The following is a 22,924-nucleotide window of genomic DNA, read 5'->3' on the forward strand; positions in this document are numbered from 1 at the left end:
TTGATTTCTCACTTGTCTGCTTTTTTGGGCGAGTCGGAGTGAACAACAGCACTAATCGAGTCTCATGAATGCAGTCATACTTTTGTTAAGTAATAGGGGTGTAACGATATTCAAACCGAACCGAAAAACCGCGATACACCACCCGCGATACGTATCGCGATACTCTCATGGCGTACCGAGGACGCCCCGCCCCCTGCTGTCCCGCCCCCTGCTGCCCCGGCTCAATGGACCTCATGTCTTATGTGTACACAACGAACACAGTGTTATAGCCTAACCACCATTAACACCCTATAATAGCAAGCTCCGTATTTTGTTACTTTCGATAATAGGCAAGGTGTAATCTTTCAAATTCTGTCTATTTGATCACGAAATTCAAACAATAAATGCCGTTTTGGCGCTCTTTGATGTGGCGTGACAGATCACTGTACTAGCTCCTCATTTAAAGCGGCAGCGCGGAGCGCGAGTAAACGCGATTCTCTTCCTCAGAATGGACACCTGAAGGTATGTTAAAAGATACAGTATACTAACTGAAAGGCATCATAACTTGTGTAATCAATCGATCAGTGTTTCAGCAGCGGAAAGACGCCAATAAAACGTCTTAGTTTGTCACATAGCCTTATATTTACCTCAGGCAAGTCATTCAGTGCCCACAGCTTGTTGGTTCCTAAATGAACTCTTGCACTAAATAAACGCACTGTATTAGCCTATATAATATATTTTACTTAACATGTTAATGATTGATAACTTGATTATTTAATGTAGCCTATGTTTTAAATATCTTTCATGAAAATGACAGCAACTGTGTAAATATTTATATTTCAATAACAAGTTAGAGCAGAAAACATAAGTTAATGAGAAAACTGCCTTATGTGTAGTTTACATGTTTTCATACAATGTGTTGAGTCTTGATTATTATATCTTAAAATAAATAGTATCTGAAATTAGGCTAAAAGTCTAGGCTCCGTTGTTAACCTTTAAGATTATAGTAATGAGTTACAAAAAGTTTAATTGTAATTTAATTAATTTAAAGACAAAGACAGAATTTGTTCATTAAACCACTGTAAAAAAAAAGAAGCAGCAATTTTAGCTTTCTAAACCCCCCACCCTACTGAACCGAACCGAACCGAACCGAGATGTCAAAACCGTGGGGCGTACCGAACCGTCAGTTTTGTGTATCGTTACACCCCTATTAAGTAACAAATAAAATTTTGGTTTGTTTTTCACCAAATACTGTCATATACCCTCCAGAACACTTGGAATATATGACAATGCATGGGACCATTCTGTGATACTTTTGCATATTTTTTCAGCTTAATGCTGTTCGCTATTCACTCCATTATGTGAATGGGTGCGAGCAGGATTATTTTTTTTAATTCTCTTATGGTCCAAAAAAAGAAGGGCATACTGCATTAGAACAACAGCAGGGTGAGTAAATGATGACTTAATTTTTGGGTGAAATATCCTTTTAAGTATGTTGCATAAAATATTAGAATATAACACATTAACAAAGATATATACATATATGACATATTACTGTTATTTTGCACAGACCAGTTGAAATCCCCTTAAATACCTTAATTTGTTGAGTTGACAGTTTGGACTCTTAAGTCCAATAGAGAGCAACTTCACTCCTGAATCAAGCAGGTAATTGTTACTCAGGTCCAGCTCTCTCAGGGAGGAGTTTGATGATTGTAGAACTGAAGCCACAATTTCACAGTGCTGATCATTGAAATTACAGTCTGTTAATCTGAAAAAAGAGAGAACTCTGATTAAAAGGCATGCTGGTGTTCCCACCAGATCGCACGGCTTGTTTGGTTAACTAACTTCAACATAAAAGATCATGCTGATTGACATTCTGGTCTTTTTTAAGGAAGATTTGCCAATTTAAATAGACATGACTTCATATTTCATGAAGGTTATGTGTATAAAGTTTTATGTCTTTGTTTATACAAGCCTTTATAGTGAAAAAAAGTCTTGTTAGCTGAATAATGTCATTTGAAATGATTTTTTTTTTTTTTTTGTCAGACTTTTTGTCTTATTTATTGATAGTACTGTGACACAAAGATAGGAGAGAAAGGAACAGGATCAGGAAGGGACCTAGCCTGGCAAGCCAGACCTACATCAAGATGTTAGGTCTGGCAACTCACCATAGACACGGCTCAATCCGAGGGGCGGGATAAACGATGGTCTTTCAAATTCCCTCGGCACGCAATAGGACATCGCTTCAACCAACCAGAGCATTTTCCCAACAGCGGAGCTAACATTAGTTGATAGATTCAACTTTTGCCATATCTGGCCGGCAAAACTACGAACACATCTTCCTTTTTTAAGAATGATTTAAGTGCCGTTATTTCTTCTTTTCTCAAAGAAAAGCTTAACTCTAAGTCTTCCAGAGTCACGGCCAAAGCTGATTCGAAAGACCGCTGTTCGTCATCAGCCATTCTTTGTTTTCAAGTAGCAGGGAATTCACACAGAACCGTCACAACTCTGTCGTAATTATGTTAAGCCCGTCCACCGACTCTATACACGATGTAATTGGCCTGACCCGAGTTTGGTTTTTCCAGCTCAAAAAGTCAATGGAGAGTTGCTAGACTACCCTGGAAGCAAAATAAGTTTTGCTGCCACTAGGGTGCACCTAGATTTCTAGGCTAGAAGGGACCTTGAATAATACCAAATCTCTGTTATGTATTTTTCAATTTTATTTGTATTACAATTTTCACAATACACGTTTCAATGCCGCAATTAACCTCTGGTTATAGTGGTTCTAAACCCTGCTTTTAACCCTGGGTAAAGGAACGTTTCACATTTGTATGTTAGAAGTGGGATTAGCACCACTTAATGAAACCCTGGTCCGGAGAAGGATTAGAGTCGCTTTTGTGATGTTAATCCCGCATTGCGGTGCCAAACTTGCACAGTGTGAAACAATACAGTGTTAGAATGTTACGGCTAGATGCTTAGCAACGGACAGCCAATCAAGTCCCTCATGTTCACATGTGTTGGACAAGTCACAGAAATTGTATAAACAGTTGTTTCAGAGTTTGATGGGAAACATTTCAAATGGCAAATTGAAAACTCGCCAATTGGAGTGAAGAAAAGACATTTTCATTCTTACCTTTACAGTCCAAAACTATACTACAGTCATTCATTTTTTTTCTAAGGCATGTCGATTAACACCTCTAGCTAAGCTCCCAACAGCTACAGTAGAACATTTCATTTCATCCACAGCAAAAAGATAGAAGAAACAAGCTTATCATCACAGTCGTTCCAACCCAAATTATGTTTTTGTTTTTTTATAATCTCAATTTCTCACTAGTCTGCTTTTTGGGTGAGTCAGAGTGAACGGCAGCACTAATCGAGTCTCATGAATGCAGTCACACTTTTGTTAAGTAACAAATAAAATTTTGGTTTGTCTTTCACCAAAAACTGTTATATACCCCCCAGAACACTTGGAATATATGACACGTGTCGCATGGGACCATTGATACTTTTGCCTCTTTTTTTAGCTCGATGCTGGTCGCTATTCACTCCCATTATGTGAATGGGTGTGAGCGGAAATTATTTATTTTTTTAATTCTCCTTCTATGGTCATTACAGTGCATTTACCAGAAGAAAATCCATAATTATGGGGGTATTATGTGACTTTTTCAATTCAGTTGATATTATGTTCATATTTTCACACTCACAGAGCTTTTCTGCAGTTCCTCAGAGCAGGTAACAGTCTCCTTCGACCCTCTTGTGATGATGTGATGCTGTACTTTTTAAGGTCAAACTCTTCCATCACCTCCTCTGACATCAGGATCATGTTTGCCAAAGTTGAACATTGTGCAAGAGTAAGAGATTTGTTTTTTGTTCCAGATTTTAAAAATGCCTGCATTTCTACAACAACAGAATTATTCTTCATCTCAATCAAGCAATGCGACAGATTCATCCATCTTTCAGGACTGACATTGTTTTTTTGACCTCGTCTGAGATTGTGGATTATTTTCTTGATGCTCTCTGGGTTGTTCTCTGTGTGAATCAGCAGATCCTGTAAGAGTCTCTGATTGGACTCCAGTGAGATGCCATGAAGGAATCGAAGGAAAAGATCCAGGTGTCCATTTTTACTTATCAAGGCTTTATTCGTTGCTTCCTTCAGAAACACATCCAGAGAAACATTTCCAGATTGAGTTCTGGACTTTCCTGTGAGGAACATTTTCAGAACTTCACTGTTCTTGTGTAAATAACAGAGAAACACTTGCAGTGCTGCAAAAAACTCCTGAAAGCTCAGATGTACAAAGCTGTAAACCTTCCTGTGATAAATCACAGATTCCTCTCTAAAGATCTCAGTGCAAATCCCAGAATACACTGAGGCATCAGTAACGTCTATGCCGCTCTCAATCAGGTCCTCCTCCTCAACATCACATTGCCCTTCATCAGCTGATTGAAAGCCAGTTCAGCAAGTTTCAAAATCACTTCTCTGTTGGACTTCAGTTTCTCTGGATCTCTCTCTTCATACTTCTGGTTCCTCATGCTAGTCTGAATGAGAAGGAAGTGTATGTACATTTCAGTCAGAGTTTGAGGGATTTCTGCACTGAGATCTTGTTTCAGGATGTTTTGAAGCACAGTAGATGAGATCCAGCAGAAGACGGGTATGTGACACATGATGTGGAGGCTTCTTGCTCTTCTGATGTGTGAGATGATTCTGCTGGCTTGATGCTCATCACTGATTTTCTTCCTGAAATATTCCTCCTTCTGAGGCTCATTGAATCCCTGAATTTCTGTCACACGGTTGATGTATTTGGACGGGATCTGATTGGCTGCTGCTGGTCTGGTGGTGATCCAGATGAGAGCAGAGGGAAGCAGATCTCCTTTCATGAGGTTTGACATCAACACACCCACTGATGAAGACTCAGTCACATCAGAAACTTTCTCACTGTCTGAAAATATCAGTGTTATTCTGCTTTCATCCAGACCATCAAAGATGAACACAATTTTACATTCATCATAAATCTTTGAGTCCAGATCTTGAAGTTCAGGATGAAAGTCCAGCAGAAGTCTGTGAAGACTGTACTGACGAGCTTTAATCAAGTTCAGCTCTCTAAATGGAAGAACAAACATGAAATCTACATCCTGATTGGCTTTTCCCTCGGCCCAGTCCAGAATGAACTTCTGCACAGAGACGGTTTTTCCGATTCCAGCGATGCCTTTAGTAAGAACAGTCTTGATTTTGTCTTTCTTCTCTCTTCTCTTCTCCTCATATCCTAGTTCAGGTGAAGGATCAAATATGTCATTGCAGTTGATTGGAGTGTCTTGGAGTGTCTTGTAACTTTTCTCCATCTGTAGCACCTCATGTTCTTCATTCACTCCTTCACTCTCTCCCTCTATGATGTACAGCTGTGTGTAAATCCTGTTCAGGAGGGTCTGATTCTCTTGTAGTTTGATTCCCTCAAATATGCTCTCATACTTGTTCTTCATGCTGGTTTTGTGCCGGTCTTTGACTCTCTGCAGATCATCATGCTCTGGTTGGTGAGAATCGAGCTGCAGGGCTGCTTCTGTGTCATGATGACTGATGTGTTTCTGACAGGAGGAGGATGTGCTGGTCTGACAGGACACATCTCTGATCTGGTCAGCTCTCCCACCACTGAAAACACATTAAGAAGACAGAGACACTAAAACAAACAGAAAAGGCCTTTGTGAACAAAGAAAAATATTTAAATAGGTTTAATATGAAAATCGTAGAAATAAGTGTTTGCTCTTTTAGACAAATTTGATTATTGTGGTGTGATATGATTACATGTAATTAATTTACATGTAAATGGAGACTGATGACAGAGACTGCAAACTCAATTTCCTAGTTGCACATTGAAATCCCCTTTACCACAAGTGAGGCATGTGAAAAGTCAGAAGATTATGGGGCTGTTTACACCTGGCCACTTCATGCGTCTTCTCAGATCGGACAGCTATCTGATTTATCAAAACGATTCCATTTACACCTGGTCACATAAATGTTTTCACAAAATGGATATAAATCCGATCTTAAATCCCCGCGCTATATGCAGATTTAATGGAGTTCACATCAGCGAAAGCAACAGATATGAGCTGCATTTTATTGATCATCAGCTAATCTCAAAATCAAAAACGCAGTAAGAGAGAGCGACAAAAGCCCTGGTAAGATCATTTCGTTTCTTTACTTTTAATGAGGATGATTGTGTGTTAAGCGTCTACGACTTACTTTCACTTTGATTTGCGATAGTTTGCACATTGGCTTGATGAATAGATGCTCAGCTGCTCATCTGCGGCAATGCGTGTTGCAGTAGCGTTGTCATATCTGGCTATAACATTACATATAGCCTAAAACACGTTTATTTTTTTTTGCATTGTTGGGAGGGGTAAAATTTAAATATGTGGTTTCAAAAACCAGATGCATTTACACTTGTCCAGTTTCATCTGGAATACGTCTCAGACCTCCTCCTGAAGTGGTTTGAGCGATCTAGGGATGTTAACCGATGACCGTTTGACCGATGGTTGACCGTATCAACGTTAACCGATCAAAGTTGTTGGTAGTCGGTTAAAAAAAAAAAAAGTTATTTCTAAATTAGGCTATTATAAACAGTGGGCTAAACGCTACTACAGTTAGCCATCTCATTCCAAGATCTTTTTGTGTGAAGTGAACAAATCCCTCACACTCAATTTTTCATAACTCGCCTGTTTGTACGTTACTTAATAAACCAATAAAAACATTTGGCGCGAGGTCACAGCGTTTTGGTTCGCACGCTCACAAGGTTTGTGAAAAGTAAAGGCTACAGGCTAAAACACTCGAGGTTCGAGCCATGGCAGACGGGATGAAGCGTGCAAAGAAAAGTAGTGTGTGAGACCATTTCACCAAAAAGAATGACACAGATGTAAGTTGCAACTTGTGTGATACAGTGCTATCATCATCTTTCTTTATTATTGTTAGCACTACCTCAAACTAAAGCGGCATCTCTTCGGAGCTGTCATTTTCTTGAATGAGCCGCAGCAATGTGTCAAATGAGCTTCTAACGTTAGACAAATGCCTTTATTTTCAACGCGATCACCTTGTACCCAAACCATTTTGAAACTAAGGAGCCATTTGTCCTCCGATTACATACTAGCTCCTCGGCGCCGCGTTTGCGGGACTCATGTTTCGCGCTGTAGGGGATTTAAAAAAAGTGACGTGAGTGGAAGGGCACGGGCAGTGTGTGTGTGTGTGTGTGTGTGAGCGGGAGGCAGAGCGGCAGAGAGATGCGACAGAGTTGCGAAATTGCAGGCGCTGCTCGAAATGGCTGTTATTTCAAATAGCATATTTTAAACTAACCGGTTAACCGGTTTCAACCGGTTAATGAGGCTCGGTGGTCGGTCAAGAAAATTTTTAGTTTTCGCCATCCCTAGAGCGATCGGATTCAAATCCATCTCGAATGCGTTTCGGAGGGCATTTACACCTGGTCTTTTCACGATCGGATAGCTATAAGATCACAGAGAACACATGGAGTGGCCAGGTGTAAACAGACCCTTTATGTCTAAATAACCTGCCACCTTTCCTTTAGAAATAGAAAATCACAGATTTTATGCCAATCATAGATTTTCCTATTATCTTGATCAGCTGATATGAATCCTGATTTTTTAAAGTTCTTTTATATTTTCTCTCACTGTCTGGTTTGAGCAGTCTTGCATTTTTTGTGTCATCAACATATGATTGGCAAGTTTAGAGATAATCAGTCAATTCATATAAAGTTATTATTGGCTGATTTATGGCAGATCAATCAGTTTTTCCTACATTTATATTTAAAAAAACGTACATTTATATATTGATATTAAAATATTGAAATGAGCAGAGATTTTGGGGAACCCAGATTGGGATCCACTGATCCACTGAATCCACTGATTCCTAGCCAGAATTTTCTCATTTCAGTTTTTATCAAGATTGATCATTTCAGTGCATCAGTAATTTAAAGGATAACTGTCAATATAACACTGATGCAACATTTAACAAAAGTATTCCTGTGTAAATGTCAGACGTGGGAGTAAGTCACACATGTGCAAGTCACAAGCAAGTCTCAAGTCTTAACCTTCAAGTCTCAAGCAAGTCCAAGTCAATTTTGTGAAAAGCAAGTCAAGTCAAGTCAAGTCACTGCTTTATGTCAAGCAAGTCAAGTCAAGTCGTAGCTTGGGTCACAAGTCACTGGCAAGTCATACAAACGTTTGATGATTTCACTGAATTTATATATTAAAATAAGTTAAAACTACAGAAGTTGTGGACTATGGTTTTATTTGCAACATTTTTTTTAAAATAATATGCATTTCCACATACAGCTGAGTGGCAAAAAAAAAAAATAATAATAATAATAATAATTTCAAACTACATAGCCTAAAATGTAAATGTAACTGAAATTAGGCCAACATTAAAGCATGAAAAAAATAAATATGCCTCAAATATTGTAGAATACCATTAAAAGGTATTAAACAATTCACAATTCAAGTATAATGGTTCCTATGCCAGCAAATGGCATTCTTCAAACTGGCATCCCCTTTATATAAGTTATATATTTTTAATTATGAAGTTAAAACCGCCAATAGGTGGCGCCAAATCACCGTCTTAATGTACGAGTCATAGAAGCATTCATTCAACTTATGTTCCAAACGGCAGATTCGTTCTGGAACTAAGCAACTAGGTCACTGAATCACAAATATATACGCATAACTCTTTCTGTGGCTTGTTTGGAACTATTGTCATTGGAGAAATAGAGCAAAAACAGAGAATATTTGGAATATTATGTATTAATGTCACATCACAATATTCACTCTTTGTTTACTGAACTGTTTTATAAAATCATTATCACATTTGCAATCGCGCCAATATTCTGGAAATATTTTTTTTTATATATATCTTACGTTATAATTATAAAAATAATTCATACTAGGGCAATTTTTCCACCACATTTTGAATTTTGGGTGCATATTATTTCTGCTGGCATTTTCCCCCAACCCCCTGATAACATCTAACCCTGCTTTAAGAGAAACATAAAACACGACAAAACATTAACAGTTTTCTATGTTGTTTTTTGTCATTGGAAAGAACGACATATTTGGCTTTAAAGCATGATTTGAAAGAAATGTGGCAAATGTTATACAAAACATATGCCATCATTAATTATCATTTGAATATTGACAACATTAAGCTACATTTGAAAACATAATTGTGTATAAAGGCATGCTGTTTTGACCAATATTCTCTCTAGATTTAAAGATAGTCAAATTAACTATAACAAACAGGTTAAACATACTTTTAGATGGTGAATGAAGTTCGACTGTTCGAGGTTGTGATGGTCGTCCGATATCCCTTGCCAGTTATTATGCGTACAGCAAATCTTCTTGAATATGGTCAATTTCTAGTGTTTATATCCAAAAAGAAACGATGCTGGGAGATGGTTTTGTATTTAGCGCGCTTACCGCGATGCAAGTTATGTTTTTTCTGGGCTTGTACAGCGTCATGCAATCGCGCAGAATCTGATGACTGGCGTCAATGGTTGCGTTGCTTTCATTTTGTTCATCAATTGATGTTGCGATGATTTATATAAAAATGCTTATCAAGTCATTCTCGAGTCAGACAGTTCAAGTCAAGTCAAGTCTCGAGTCATTGGATCTCAAGTCAAAGTCAAGTCGAGTCATTTTCTTAATTTAGTCAAGCAAGTCTCAAGTCCTTAAATTTGCGACTCGAGTCTGACTCGAGTCAAGTCATGTGACTCGAGTCCCCCATCTCTGGTAAATGTAGATCTAACAGGGAAATGACAGACAGAAGCGTAAGAAAACACTATTTAAGACACTTTAACAAAGTGAGAGGATTCCTTTCTTTGCATCTTGAATTCCACTTGTTACTTGTTATACATGTTAAAGTTCTGAACCTTTGTGCATTCTGTGTTCATGTGTCTCTCACCCTACAGGATGATACTCACACAGGGTCAAAGGTCACTGCTCCATCACTGAATTTTGGGGGCTCTTGCCTCTTCATGGACACACAGTTGGATCCTGGAGAAGCTGCTCTCTTTCTCTTCCTGTTGTTGATACTGAGAAAAAAACAGAAATATTTTAAATTGTTTCTTTGCAGATTCTTTGGCCAACAAAACAGTATGTGAGCAGTATGTGTATTATGCATAGTTTTAGAGAGAAAACTATGTTCTATTAATGGTAGGGTAAATGGGACTAAATGCGGACAGGGTATAATGTGCGTTTTTGTTTATTTTCACAAATATTTCATGGTCCACCGAATATTTTGTTGTATGAATAACTGAACATGCAATATATCAAAAGAAAAAACAGACCATTTGCTTTTCAGTTAGTTTGTACGAGTCGTTGTTAGTAGTGTAGTTTACCTGGGGTTTTTTATGCTCTCAATTAGATTATTTGGCTTGATCTCAGGTCTGGATTGTTTATGGTTTGCCTTTTGTTATTAAATCTGTTTAAGCATTTGGATTGGCCCTGGCCTTATCCTTGCACATCCATAAGAGTGGGTAAGTTTCATGAAGAAAGCAACATTCTGAGCAAAAAGCTGAGAAAATGACTAGCAGTCTTGTCACCTGACCTGAATACTGTGCGCTGATTGGCTAAAACGTACTTATCGGGTTTTGTTCACAAACAACAAGGGTGCTTGACAGTTTCTGCTGTAAAACATGAACTTGCGATGCCTTGACAATGGACAATACCAGCTTTTGTGACAAAACGTGTTTAAGATTCAGAACGTGTTTATGTGGAGGATAAAGCACAGCAGTCAGTTTGTTTTTTATAAACATGCCATTTATCAGTTTTAGCAAATAAACTCTTAATTTATTAACAGTGAATTAGTCAATTAATTGCTATAAGTTGACTTTCAATGTCGATGCCTTTTGTCAGTTATAGTTTTTTATTTAGGCCTATTTATGTCTACTTTTTAAAACATATTTAACCATATTTGATATTTTGAGAAGCTACTTTAGAATATTTTAACTGGAATGGTCCACTAGTGGAAACTTTTTCATTTTATTTACATTTAATGCAAGTTCAGTGTAAAACTTTATTTTTACTTCTGTTGTTTGCTTTCACTTCAGCAATACAACCCTATGTGTCTTTTATCAAAAGAGGCCAGTGGTCCAAAGCATTCATGAAATTAAAACCCTTCAAGTTTTTAAATCACCAAATGGAGTTTGAATGTCACCTAGCGGCCATATTGGCTACTGCGCCTAAAACTCCCAGAGCATATTGATAGTTTGAGACAAATTTGAACAACAACTTGTTTGGATTTGCCACTTTGACTTGCAGTTTTAGGGTGCCCAGGCAGAGGTTTTATATTAATAGAAAATCACAATAAATGTAAAGCAGCACATTATGTTCAGCAACCATTTAAGTTTGGATATGTAATTTTCCAGTCTATTTTTAAGAATAGGATCGCCAGGTAAGAGGCGAATGAGACCAACTAGTTATCTGGATATTTATAGATATATTAAATTTAGATACATATATTATAGCCTTTTTACCCTTTATTTTAACAACTATTTGTGCGGCCATACACACACTTGTGTTTGTGTGTTATTGCCAGTGTTGTAGATTTAGGGGTGATGAATATAATATAATATAATATAATATAATATAATATAATATAATATAATATAATTTATACCATGGTCTGTGTGAATACTCGATTCTGATTGGCTGCAGAGTGTCAATTAAAAAGTGATAGAGGACACCTAGTAAATAAACCGTCAGGCTTAACCAGGGAAACCAAGTTATTGTTTGTAAAAACTTTAGATTTCGATTGTAAAACTAATGTTTTAAAAATGTGTTATTTGGCAAGTGACCATGGTATAAGCAGGTTAATGCCCTTCGAGGTGTCCATTGTCAGGTATTAATGGACTTCGGCGGAGGCAACCATCCCCCACTGCGCGTCGGACAGTTAATACCTGACAATGGACACCTCGTCGAGCATTAACCCTTACATAATATAATATAATATAATATAATATAATATAATATAATATAATATAATATAATATAATATATCTTGTCTAGAGCGCCAGCAGAATATGGACCGGCACTGAAATTCATGTTACTCACGCAGGGTCAGAGGTCACAGCAGGTCCATCACTGCGATCAGTGGGAATAAACATGGAGTGGTTACTCTTCATGGACACACAGCTGAATCCTGAAGATGGTCCATCACTAAATTTAAGGGGCTCACGCATGGAGATGTTACTCTTCATGGACACACAGCTGGATCCTGGAGATGGTCCATCACTGAATTTAAGCGGCTCATGCATGGAGTGGTTACTCTTCATGGACACACAGCTGAATCCTGAAGATGGTCCATCACTGAATTTAAGGGGCTCATGCATGGAGTGGTTACTCTTCATGGACACACAGCTGAATCCTGGAGATGGTCCATCACTGAATTTAAGGGGCTCATGCATGGAGTGGTTACTCTTCATGGACACACAGCTGAATCCTGAAGATGGTCCATCACTAAATTTAAGGGGCTCACGCATGGAGATGTTACTCTTCATGGACACACAGCTGGATCCTGAAGATGGTCCATCACTGAATTTAAGGGGCTCATGCATGGAGTGGTTACTCTTCATGGACACACAGCTGAATCCTGGAGATGGTCCATCACTGAATTTAAGGGGCTCATGCATGGAGTGGTTACTCTTCATGGACACACAGCTGAATCCTGAAGATGGTCCATCACTAAATTTAAGGGGCTCACGCATGGAGATGTTACTCTTCATGGACACACAGCTGGATCCTGAAGATGGTCCATCACTGAATTTAAGGGGCTCATGCATGGAGTGGTTACTCTTCATGGACACACAGCTGAATCCTGGAGATGGTCCATCACTGAATTTAAGGGGCTCACGCATGGAGGCGTTACTCTTCATGGACACACAGCTGGATACTGGAGATGCTGCTCTCTGAGTGTGAACAGACGCCTCCTCCTCTCTCTCCTCACACACACTCATTTTACAGGAACGGTTCTCCTCCTCTCTCTCCTCACACACACTCATTTTACAGATCCGGTTCTCCTCCTCTCTCTCCTCACACACACTCATTGTACAGGTACGGTTCTCCTCCTCTCTCTCCTCACACACACTCATTTTACAGGAAGTTTGCTCATTCTCTTTCTCCTTGATGAGAGACTTTTCAGACCTGTATGTGGACAAAGAAAACATGCACAAAACACAAATTAATTTCATTCGCTTTAACGCAACATTAAGTTTTCCTCCAGTTACTGTAAATAATGTTGGTTTGTAGAGCAACATGTCGGCCACACTTTCAAACACTGCGTTTAAACACTGGATTCACCTTCACTTTAATGACACTGCTGAACTCATGCAGGTGTTTTTCACAATCCGTTTAGTCGTCTCGCATATGCAATGATGTTATTTTTACGCGTTTATGTGATTATCCTGCGACTACACTTCCTTTCCCCAGTCGTACTGCGCCACTGAACACATAGATTATAAAAATAATTAAATTGTTTAAAGTAAACCAAAGATTTCAACATTAAATTAATATTCTCCTGTTAAAGGAAAAAAGTAAGTGCAAGTTTAACCATGTTCAGCCATTTTATGAGTGTCACAGTTGACGTGTCGAAAAGTAGGCCTAGATAACGAAAGTAACTTTCCAATTTATCATGTATTTGAGTTTGACCCAGCAAACACAGAACGTTGGCACAACGTAGCCAACCTTCTAACAACGTTTTAACAACATGGCCAAAAGGTTGCTATAACTACGTTGTGTGGTGAAGTTGTTACAGCGTTGTCACAATGTTGACATTAAACCATCGTTCAGGGCCATTGCTTAAGGTTGTGCCTAGGGTGTCTTGACAACCACTGGACTACATAATGTACTCGTCACTGCCCTGAAGCGGGAAAATCAGCCTTTTAAATTCCAACCACCTGTTGTTGGGCTCATTGTGTTCTCATTCATCATCGAGCAAGGATACGTGAGTATTGCGTTTAGCCTACTTCAGCTATCAAACACAACCTACAGCTTTAATTTCTAATGTGATTAATGAAGCATCGCTCGCACTGTTTAGTTTTTCGTTTGATTTTTCCGCTATTTAGTCTCATTCGTTTCTTTGCTCCTTTGCTGGATTTGTGGATGTTTCCCCGGTGACACCTGCTCGGCTACTGTCTGTCATACATACCCGGTTTTGTTCATTAAATGTTCTGATCTGCCTTTGATTTTCATGTTTTATTTATTATACTTAAAATAAATGTGTATTCGTTTATTTCTTTCTTTTTTTCTTTTTTCACAAATGTATGACTTTTGGAAGTGCAATTTGATTATATGCAATTTTAATAAAGTTGAATTAACGAAACCTTCTGTCATTTTAACTCTTTAAAGTGTAGGCTACACTTGCAGGTGTTGATAGCCCCATTAAATAATATAGATAAACAATAAACGATAAAAAGTATATAATTATCTAACAAAATACACCATATAAAAATATTGTCAGAACGTCGTCTCTCAGTTGCTGAATGTCGCGCAACAACGTTGCTACAGCCCTGTCACGTCTTACAATTCTACGTTGTTACAATGTTGCGAGCACGTATACAGCGACGTTGCCATAGCAGAAATGCAACGTGCCAGAGACGTTGCCACAACGTAAATGTGTTTGCTGGGGAGTTCGTCATAAGGTCTGTTTAGACGCAAAACTCTATCGATATTACAGATGTGAAAAGTTTAACGAACTTACTGTCACATGTGAAGCGATTGCTGATTTTCTATCTTCCGAAATGCCGTCTTTACAGTCATCGACTGCTTTCGGTTTCACTGTGTGAGACGTGTGAGACAGGTAAATATCCTGCAGCTCCTCCTCAAATGGATTATTTCCACACTTCCGGGGTTGGAACGAGGAAATAAATGCGAGACCATACATTTTTATTATTATAATTTTTATTTATTTTTTTGTGTTCCCACTTGCACAATTTTTAATAGAAAAGTTTTAAACAACATTTGGGGATTAATTTGTTAATAGAAATATACACAAACAAAAATGCTACAATTTAGAATTTTGGTAATTTACCAAACTACTACTTTTGAACACAGCTAGCTGGTAATGCTGTTTATGGAGTTGTTTAATCCTCCTCTGTTGAGATCTTGAGAGATTTAATGTCTTCTTTTCTCCACTGTTGATTTCATCTGAGGCTGTGTCTGAAGTCAGTTGTAGTTCTTGTGTTTCTGCTCGTCTCTTTTTTTGTTCTCTTCTTTCCTTAAGTGATTCTGCTTGTTTACAGGCTTATTAAGGCTGTGATGACTCCATATTTAATATACACAGACTTTGTGTCTCAGATAAGGTCCAGTTCTGGTTTATTTCTTTGCTCTTGGCTGACATGTGGCTCTGCTGATCTGGCAAACAGGAGTGGGCCACCCAAGGGCCGTCATTCCATGCTGCATGTGGGCCAGATCATCATTCCACATGTGCCAGATGTGGGCCGGATCTGGGACTTCAAAATGTTGCTATGTGGGTAAAATGTAAGGGGGGCAGGGTTTCGGAAAACATTGAAGCTTCCCCGGGCGCCGCCATTGATTAGCGGACCATCACCTGCTGTTAACATCCCATTGACTCCCATTCATTTTGGCGTCACTTTGACAGCGAATAACTTTACATCTGAGGCGTTTAAAGGGACTGTAAGTAGGAATTTCTCCCATCTAGTGGTGAAATTGTATTTTGCATTCAAACGAATAATGCTCTCCAGCGCCTCACTTTTTCAAATGCGCGTTGCATACGGTAGCCGTTATGTACCAAAAAGCTATGACAGGATGTCTTATAATAGCACTTCGAGTTTTTCTTCGGGTGAACAGGTTTGTGAAACTTGAAACAACGAAAAAAAGAATGTTACAGTATGAATTACTGACTGTGAAAAACATTAACTAAGGTAATTAGTAGTAATAAAGCCTTCTTTACTCGTTATATTTTTTGAAGCACGTGCAATGTTAGATATCATCATCATCATCAGAGCCTTCTCTAATGTTACTTTACTCAATAGCTGCTATTCATCAAAGAGCCTGTTTAACTTTTACTATAAATGTTCTTCTGTCTATATAATAAAGTACACAACCAAGCAATGAAAAAAAAAGCTTGTAATTAAGACCGTAACATTGACTTACCAGTCGAGAAGAAAGCAGGCAACTTCAGGGTCTCTTTTGAAAGCTTTCTCCTGCATTAGCTATCCCGACATTAACCCTTGTTTTTGTAATCTCCGGTCACGTTTCCTTTTACGGTCTATTTTGGACTTTTTCGATGACGAGGACTCCTTATCCTGTGACTCAGCATATGTATGAATGAACGGTGTATAAATAACCGTACAGTGCAGCGTTTTAAACTTGCCGCGGCAGTGACAAGCGCCTCTTTCTGCTCTGCTCCTCCGCTTCTGCTGGCTTCAGTCACGTGACGCTGGTTCTGAACGAAAACGCGTTGTGGAAACGCGTTGGCCTAGTACTTTTTGTCCCTCTCTGCTATTATAGTTTTTCAAGATGGCGGAACTACATGGAAGCCTCCGTGGACCTACCCGCATAGATATCATATAAAGGCTAGATGTCTTAAGGCGGAGTCACTTCCGGCATCACCGGCGGCCATCTTACCACAGGGCTCTGTGAATTAAGGTGAGTGAGCAGCACGCACACAAATCCTCTTATCTCGCTGAAATCTGGACGGATTTACAAACAGTTTGGTTTCTTACAAACGTTATTAACGTGGCTATAATTCTGAATGCTTAAACATTTTGAACATAATTATTCATATGTATGCAGTATAATAGCTACATCTCTGACGTTTATAACAAACCAAACCGTTTGAAAATCGGTAGAAAATTGAGCAAGTTATGGTTATTTAAAAGTACATGCACCATGTTATGAGTGAGCGAGCACCCTGTGGTAAGATGGCCGCCGTGTGCGGATGTCGAGCTCCATTGGCCAGCAGCGCGGATGAGACATCTAGCCTTTATATGATATCTATGCCTACCCGTCCCATGCAAGCGTGCCGCACAAGCCCTGAAAAGTGAAGCCAAAACGTCTCGATCGCCCCCCGGTGACTGGTCCTAGTATAGGTCATAAGCCCCGCCTCCCCGTGTTATTCAACGGGACGCGAGACCAACTAAACAATTAAATTACACTTCAAATATCTTTTTTCCAAAGGTGGTTTCTTTCATTTGCTGTCGTTTTTATCACGCTGATGTAAGTTCAAGTGTTTATTTTTAAAATAAGTTGTTCTTTAGTTAGTTACGTGATGCGGTGGTGTAACGTCATGATTGACAGCTGTGATTGACAGGTTCTCTGAGCGAAGTAGTCACTGAAGCACCAACGGACATTTTTTCGGGATCTTCGGAGGACTGAGGAGATGGTATTTACTTTATTTTAACAAGCCTCTTGTCGTACTGCAATCAATTTTTAAAAAAGTGTGCAGAATCCACTCTCCCTGAGTGCATTCTGCGAGAGTGAGGGCGGAGCGTTGATTTCGCGGCTTTACTTCCTGCTCACTACTGCGTGCGCAGGTCTGGTCCCGAGATCGCTACTGCGCAGACTCAATTTCCAATATGTCAGCGCCATATCGGGACTCTGGCGGCTTCAGTTCTCATCAATGGAAGAGAGCGAAGGGGCGTCGTCCATCTTTTTTTACAGTCTATGGTCCCATGTATATAAAGATAATAAATTCTTCGTTTACGAGGATTAGTCTGATCATTGGCAGGTACTTGTACATCATTGAGGGCATATTTATTAATAAAAATATTGATTTTAGATAATAAAATACCTAAAAAGCTACCCATTTGTCCATTATTTATTTCTAAAGAAACACAAAAATGTATAGAAGGCTTCATTACCTTGTGTCTTCTTATGTTATGGCCCCGTAGATGCAGTTTTTGTAAAAATAGGCTATCGATTGCGTCATAACCACGCGACTCTCTGTCGCACAGTAGAGAAATTACCGTATGGACAGGAGGAGAAGCTCGCGGGCAATCGGGGGGACGTGGAGGCAAAATGACAAAATAATTAATCAGAATACTTATCAAAAGTATAATACTACAAAATAATGTATTTCTTGCCTTAATCTGTAATAAGAAGCCTCATATGAATAACTATTATTAGCATTTTAGTCTGCTCTAAACAAAATCACATGGCATGGTCAAGATTAAACATGGAAATATTTAAGCTGTTATTGTAGTAGTTTAATAAATAACAGTTAATGAACAAAGCGGTAGAGCCAGCTGCAAAGAAACTCAGGAAAATGTATGAAAACCTCATTGATTTAAGAATTGTGCATGACTTGTGTTAAGCTTGGCCCCTCTCTGTGAAGGGTGGCCCGATTGTGGTCATGCTTTTAAAAATTCTCGATCTGCCACTGCAAGGAGTGAAGTGTAATATTGTATTTTTCTGATGAATCAAAGGGCGACACTAACATTTACAGTATTAGAAACAGATAAAACCACACATATTTCACTTATTCACAAAAAAGACTGAAGAAAGAACATGAATGAACAGCGTTCTCCTGAAAGTCATTAGTTTAACAGGTGTCAGTACGAGAACTGATTGTTTCTGAGTGAGTCTGTGTTTGTGTCTCTGGTTCTGTCCAGCACTCAGTGCTCCCACAGGGAAGAGGCGTCCACGCTTAACCCATCGCCCATCAGCGTGCCTCCCTGGTCTTCACACAGGTACTTGCCATTCTGACCCTTGATGCCAACCCGTCCATACTCCACAAACTCAAAGAAGAAATCCTCCGGTTTGTCCCCATCTGTGCACACCAGACCACTGCCGGAGACATACCAGAACTTTTCATTTCCACCTGTGGTAGAAAAAAAGAAAACACATGCATCAGGAATTTTGCGCAGAAGTGCCCAACAGAGTCAGTGTTGCTCAGTGAAACTCTCGTCAGTCTCAGCTCACACGACATGACTCACTTTTTATATGGTATGCGCCATCGCTGAAGAGCAATGAGAAGATGTGGTAAACAGAGCGACTGGCGTCCAGTGTATTGGAGTTCTTGTGGTGACACACAAAGCCGTTCTCCCCACGCAAGACCAGGATAGGACGATTAATCAGCTTTAGCACAAACTGCTCGTCCTCCCCTGCCGAACACATGAGAGGATTTATCTGACTTGTGTTGTATCCAGTAGTGGAAGTTTAGTAAAAGGTCAGAGAAGAATCAGTGTGCACTCACCCACAGAATCACTCACAGCTGCAAGCTGGCCATTTCTCTTTGTGCAGACATATTCTATATTGTTTGCCCTCAAAGCGACTCGTCGGCCCAACCACTCAATGTCCAACATGGTGTTTTCTTCTCTATCAGTTACAAGAACACACATATTCAAGATCATAGCTATGCATATTATATATTATATATGTTAAAGGGGTCATATAACACCATTTTTGTACAAGCTAATATGATTCTTTAGGGTCTAAATTAAAAGTTTGTAATATACTTTAATTAAAATTCTCATTAGTATTGTAAGAAAACACTCATTTTACCTGGTCAAAAACAGCTCTGTTTTCAGCACGCTGTTTCAGTGCATGTGTCTTTAAATGATAATGAGCTTTGCTCACCCCACCCCTCTGTTCTGTGCTTACACCCTTTCTAACACTATAACACAATAACCATAATGCGTTGATCATTTTAAACGTGGTATTATGAATTATATTGAGAACGTCGTACATAGAAAACATGCTGTAATGTACCCTGAGTGTAAACAGCCGCATTCATCGTGAAGCCTGCAGCAAGGTTTGCAAATTTGCAAAGATTGATATAAATATTAATATAAAGTGTTATGTCTAGGTCCAGGTAATCATGAAGACAAGAAAGTTTCTCATTTCTTCAAGGTTTATTCAAACCCACAAGCAATATAACAGTGCCAGCCATTTACATGATTAGGCAGCAGGTGCAAAACTCCATTCTTACTCTACACCTTTTATAGGTATCAACATGTGGACTACAGCGCCATCTCCTGACAAGTACATAAACACAACATTTCCCTTTTACTCAAAACTGTAAATTCCACCCAAATTACATAGTTGGTGCAATAGGCAAAACCTATACAAAATGTACATCCAATTCAATTAGTTTAACAATATATTCTACATTCTGTAACCAGACATATTAATTTCTCATTTAGCACAAAATAATCAATGTCTTTTGTACTAAGTAACATAATCATGCAACCAACGCGGAGGGTGTTTCACTCTTGATGAAGACCTTACAGGAACAGATGAAGAAGCAATTTGATTAGGCAAGTTCACAAGTTCATTTTTAGGCAACACTGTAGAGGAAGGAACAGACTGGAGGGGCAAGGACACCAGTTCACTCTCAATGGCATTTTCCACAGGTGCACAAGCTGGAGAAAGATGAGATGCATGCCAGTTTTTCCCATCTGATAACTGGTAAGTGCATGGACCAAGTTGATGTACAATTTTCAAAGGCTTTGAGAATCTAGGATGTCCTTTTGGAACATGAACTGGAATTTTTATACGCACCCAGTCTCCAGGTTTGAACTCAGGAGTACAAGCTCTTCATTTGAGGTCTGTGTATGTTTTCATCTTCTTTTGAGACAATGACACTTTCTGACTCACAGCAGGATCCTTACTAGTTATAGGAAGAGGGAGAACATTTAGACGAGTACGCAATTTTCTGCCACAGAGTAACTCAGAAGGAGACCGTCCAGTAGCAGCATGGGGAGTAGCACGGTAAGTTTGAAGAAAGTCTGTCACTGTTGATTTCCATGGCTTTCCAGACAGAATAGCAGATTGAACAGAACTCTTCAGTACTCTATGAAATCGCTCAATAGCTCCATTTGCAGCTGGATGATACACTGACGTATGTATGTGTTGAATGTCTCGATCTTTCAGAAATGCAGCAAACTCCACTGACTTGAACTGACATCCATTGTCAGATACAATGTAATGAGGATTTCCAAATCTGCTGAAAACTGACGTCAAGAAGTTGATCACATTTTTACTTGTGATTGAAGAAGTGAATGCCACTTCTGGCCACTTACTATGATAGTCAATCAATGTCATAATGTACCGACAATCCCAGGTAGCCGTTTCAAATGGGCCAACAATGTCAACAGCCACTTTTTCCCATGGCATAGTTGGAAAAGGTACAGGTTGTAAAGGTGCAGCAAGAACAGTTGTAACCTTATCAGAAGACAAGCAAACTTCACAATTCTTGATCTGTTCCTTAACCAAGCAGTCAATACCAGGCCACCAGTAAAGTTCACGAATGCGCTGTTTCATACGCACAATTCCTTGATGACCTTCATGGGCAAGATTCACCAAAACACGTCGCAATGCAACAGGAACAACAAGACGTGACCCTCTAAACACATAGTCCTTTTGCACAGCAAGTTCATGACGTATTTGAAAATATGGACGTAGAACAACCCCCACAGCAGCTGATGAAGAGGGCCATCCACGAACAATCTGAGCACGTAGTGCAGTGATTTCTGAGCATGATGCAGAGGCAAGAGCAAATTCAGTTGGAGACACAGCAGACATTTCAGAAGACAAAAATGCAACAAACTCCGGCTCAGTATCGGAAAAATCCTCATCAGAAGAAGGCAAGGGGTAGGCGTGAAAGATAATCAGCAACTTGGTTTTGAGAGCCAGGATAATAATTCACCTCATAGTTAAAAGAGTCAGAGTCGCTCTGCCCAATGTGCGATCCTCATTCCAGCGCGATCTGTGCCTTTAGAGGAGAGGAGCACTGTCAAGGCCTGATGATCCGTACGTAGAAGAAATTTTCGACCCCAGAGGTAAGTTCTCCATTTTTCAACAGCCCAGACACATGCTAAAGCTTCCTTTTCAATCGTTGAATATTTGCGTTCCGCAGTAGACAATGTTCTTGAAGCAAATGCAACAATGTGCTCTGTGTTGTTTTCATGAATTTGAGAGAATACAGCACCTAGTCCATAATCTGATGCATCCGTTGAAACGACAGTGGGCAAGTTAGGGTCAAACAATGCTAAAGCAGGGCTTTGGAGTAACAACTCCTTTACAGTACTGAAACTCTTCTGAGCCTCATCTGACCAGCTGAACTCAGAACCTTGTCTGATGCAAGCACGCAATGGTTCTACAACTGTAGCGAAATTTGGAATGAATTTATTGTACCATGACAACAATCCAAGAAGGGAACGGAGCTGATGTGCATCTTTAGGAACAGGAGCATGAAGCATTGCACTAAGATGATCCTCATCTGGCTGAATACCCTGTGCAGATACAGTATGACCAAGGAAGCGCAAACTGCTTTTATTAAAGTGACATTTTGAATCATTCAACTGTAAGCCAGCATCATGTATGCGCTGAAGAACATGGTCACTTTTTGTGTGTCCCCAGACAATGACATCATCCAGATAATTGGCTACGTTTGGCAATCCTTGTAGTACAGTTGCTAGCATTTTCTGAAATGCTGATGGAGCTGAAGCAAGGCCATAAGGTACTCGACAGAATCTGAATAGTCCTTCATAGGTGATGAATGCAGTCAGATCACGACTTTCTTCATGTAACAAAAGCTGGAAATAAGCATTCTCTAAATCAATTGTAGAAAAGACAGTTGCTCCACGCAGCATAGACATCATCTCATCAATATGAGGCAAAGGATAACTGTCCACAACAACAGCTTTATTTGGTTCTCGCAGGTCTACACACATGCGAATACCACCAGTCTTCTTCTGAACAACTACAATTGGAGAAATCCACGGTGATGCATCCACTCGTTCAATAACACCCAAGTCAAGAAGGCGTTGAAGTTCATCACTGACAGCATTTCGAACAGATAATGGCAACCGTCTAAGTTTCTGACGTACAGGTTTCACCACTGAAGAAGTTTTTACCTTATGCACAAATCCTTTTGCACATCCTAGCTTAGTAACAGGCACAGAAGCAGAAAGTCGCATTACAGAGGCTGAAG

At 39.4% G+C, this 22,924-nt stretch overlaps 1 protein-coding gene across 1 annotated transcript in view; it reads right to left on the reverse strand.

Moving 5' to 3' along the window:
* The window catches only part of LOC311090488 (uncharacterized protein), a 32,463-nt gene extending 17,646 nt beyond the window's left edge, over positions 1–14,817 (reverse strand). Inside the window, 6 exon segments of the mRNA XM_084125781.1 lie at positions 1,574–1,747; positions 3,684–4,390; positions 4,396–5,620; positions 9,951–10,061; positions 12,082–13,170; positions 14,726–14,817. Of these exon segments, the coding sequence (XP_083981907.1) occupies positions 1,574–1,747; positions 3,684–4,390; positions 4,396–5,620; positions 9,951–10,061; positions 12,082–13,118 (3,254 nt within the window). The 5' untranslated portion in view covers positions 13,119–13,170; positions 14,726–14,817.
* Positions 14,818–22,924: the final 8,107 nt, after the last annotated feature.

Source organism: Abramis brama, assembly GCF_963993115.1.
Source record: "Abramis brama genome assembly, chromosome: 1".
NCBI lineage: Eukaryota > Metazoa > Chordata > Actinopteri > Cypriniformes > Leuciscidae > Abramis > Abramis brama.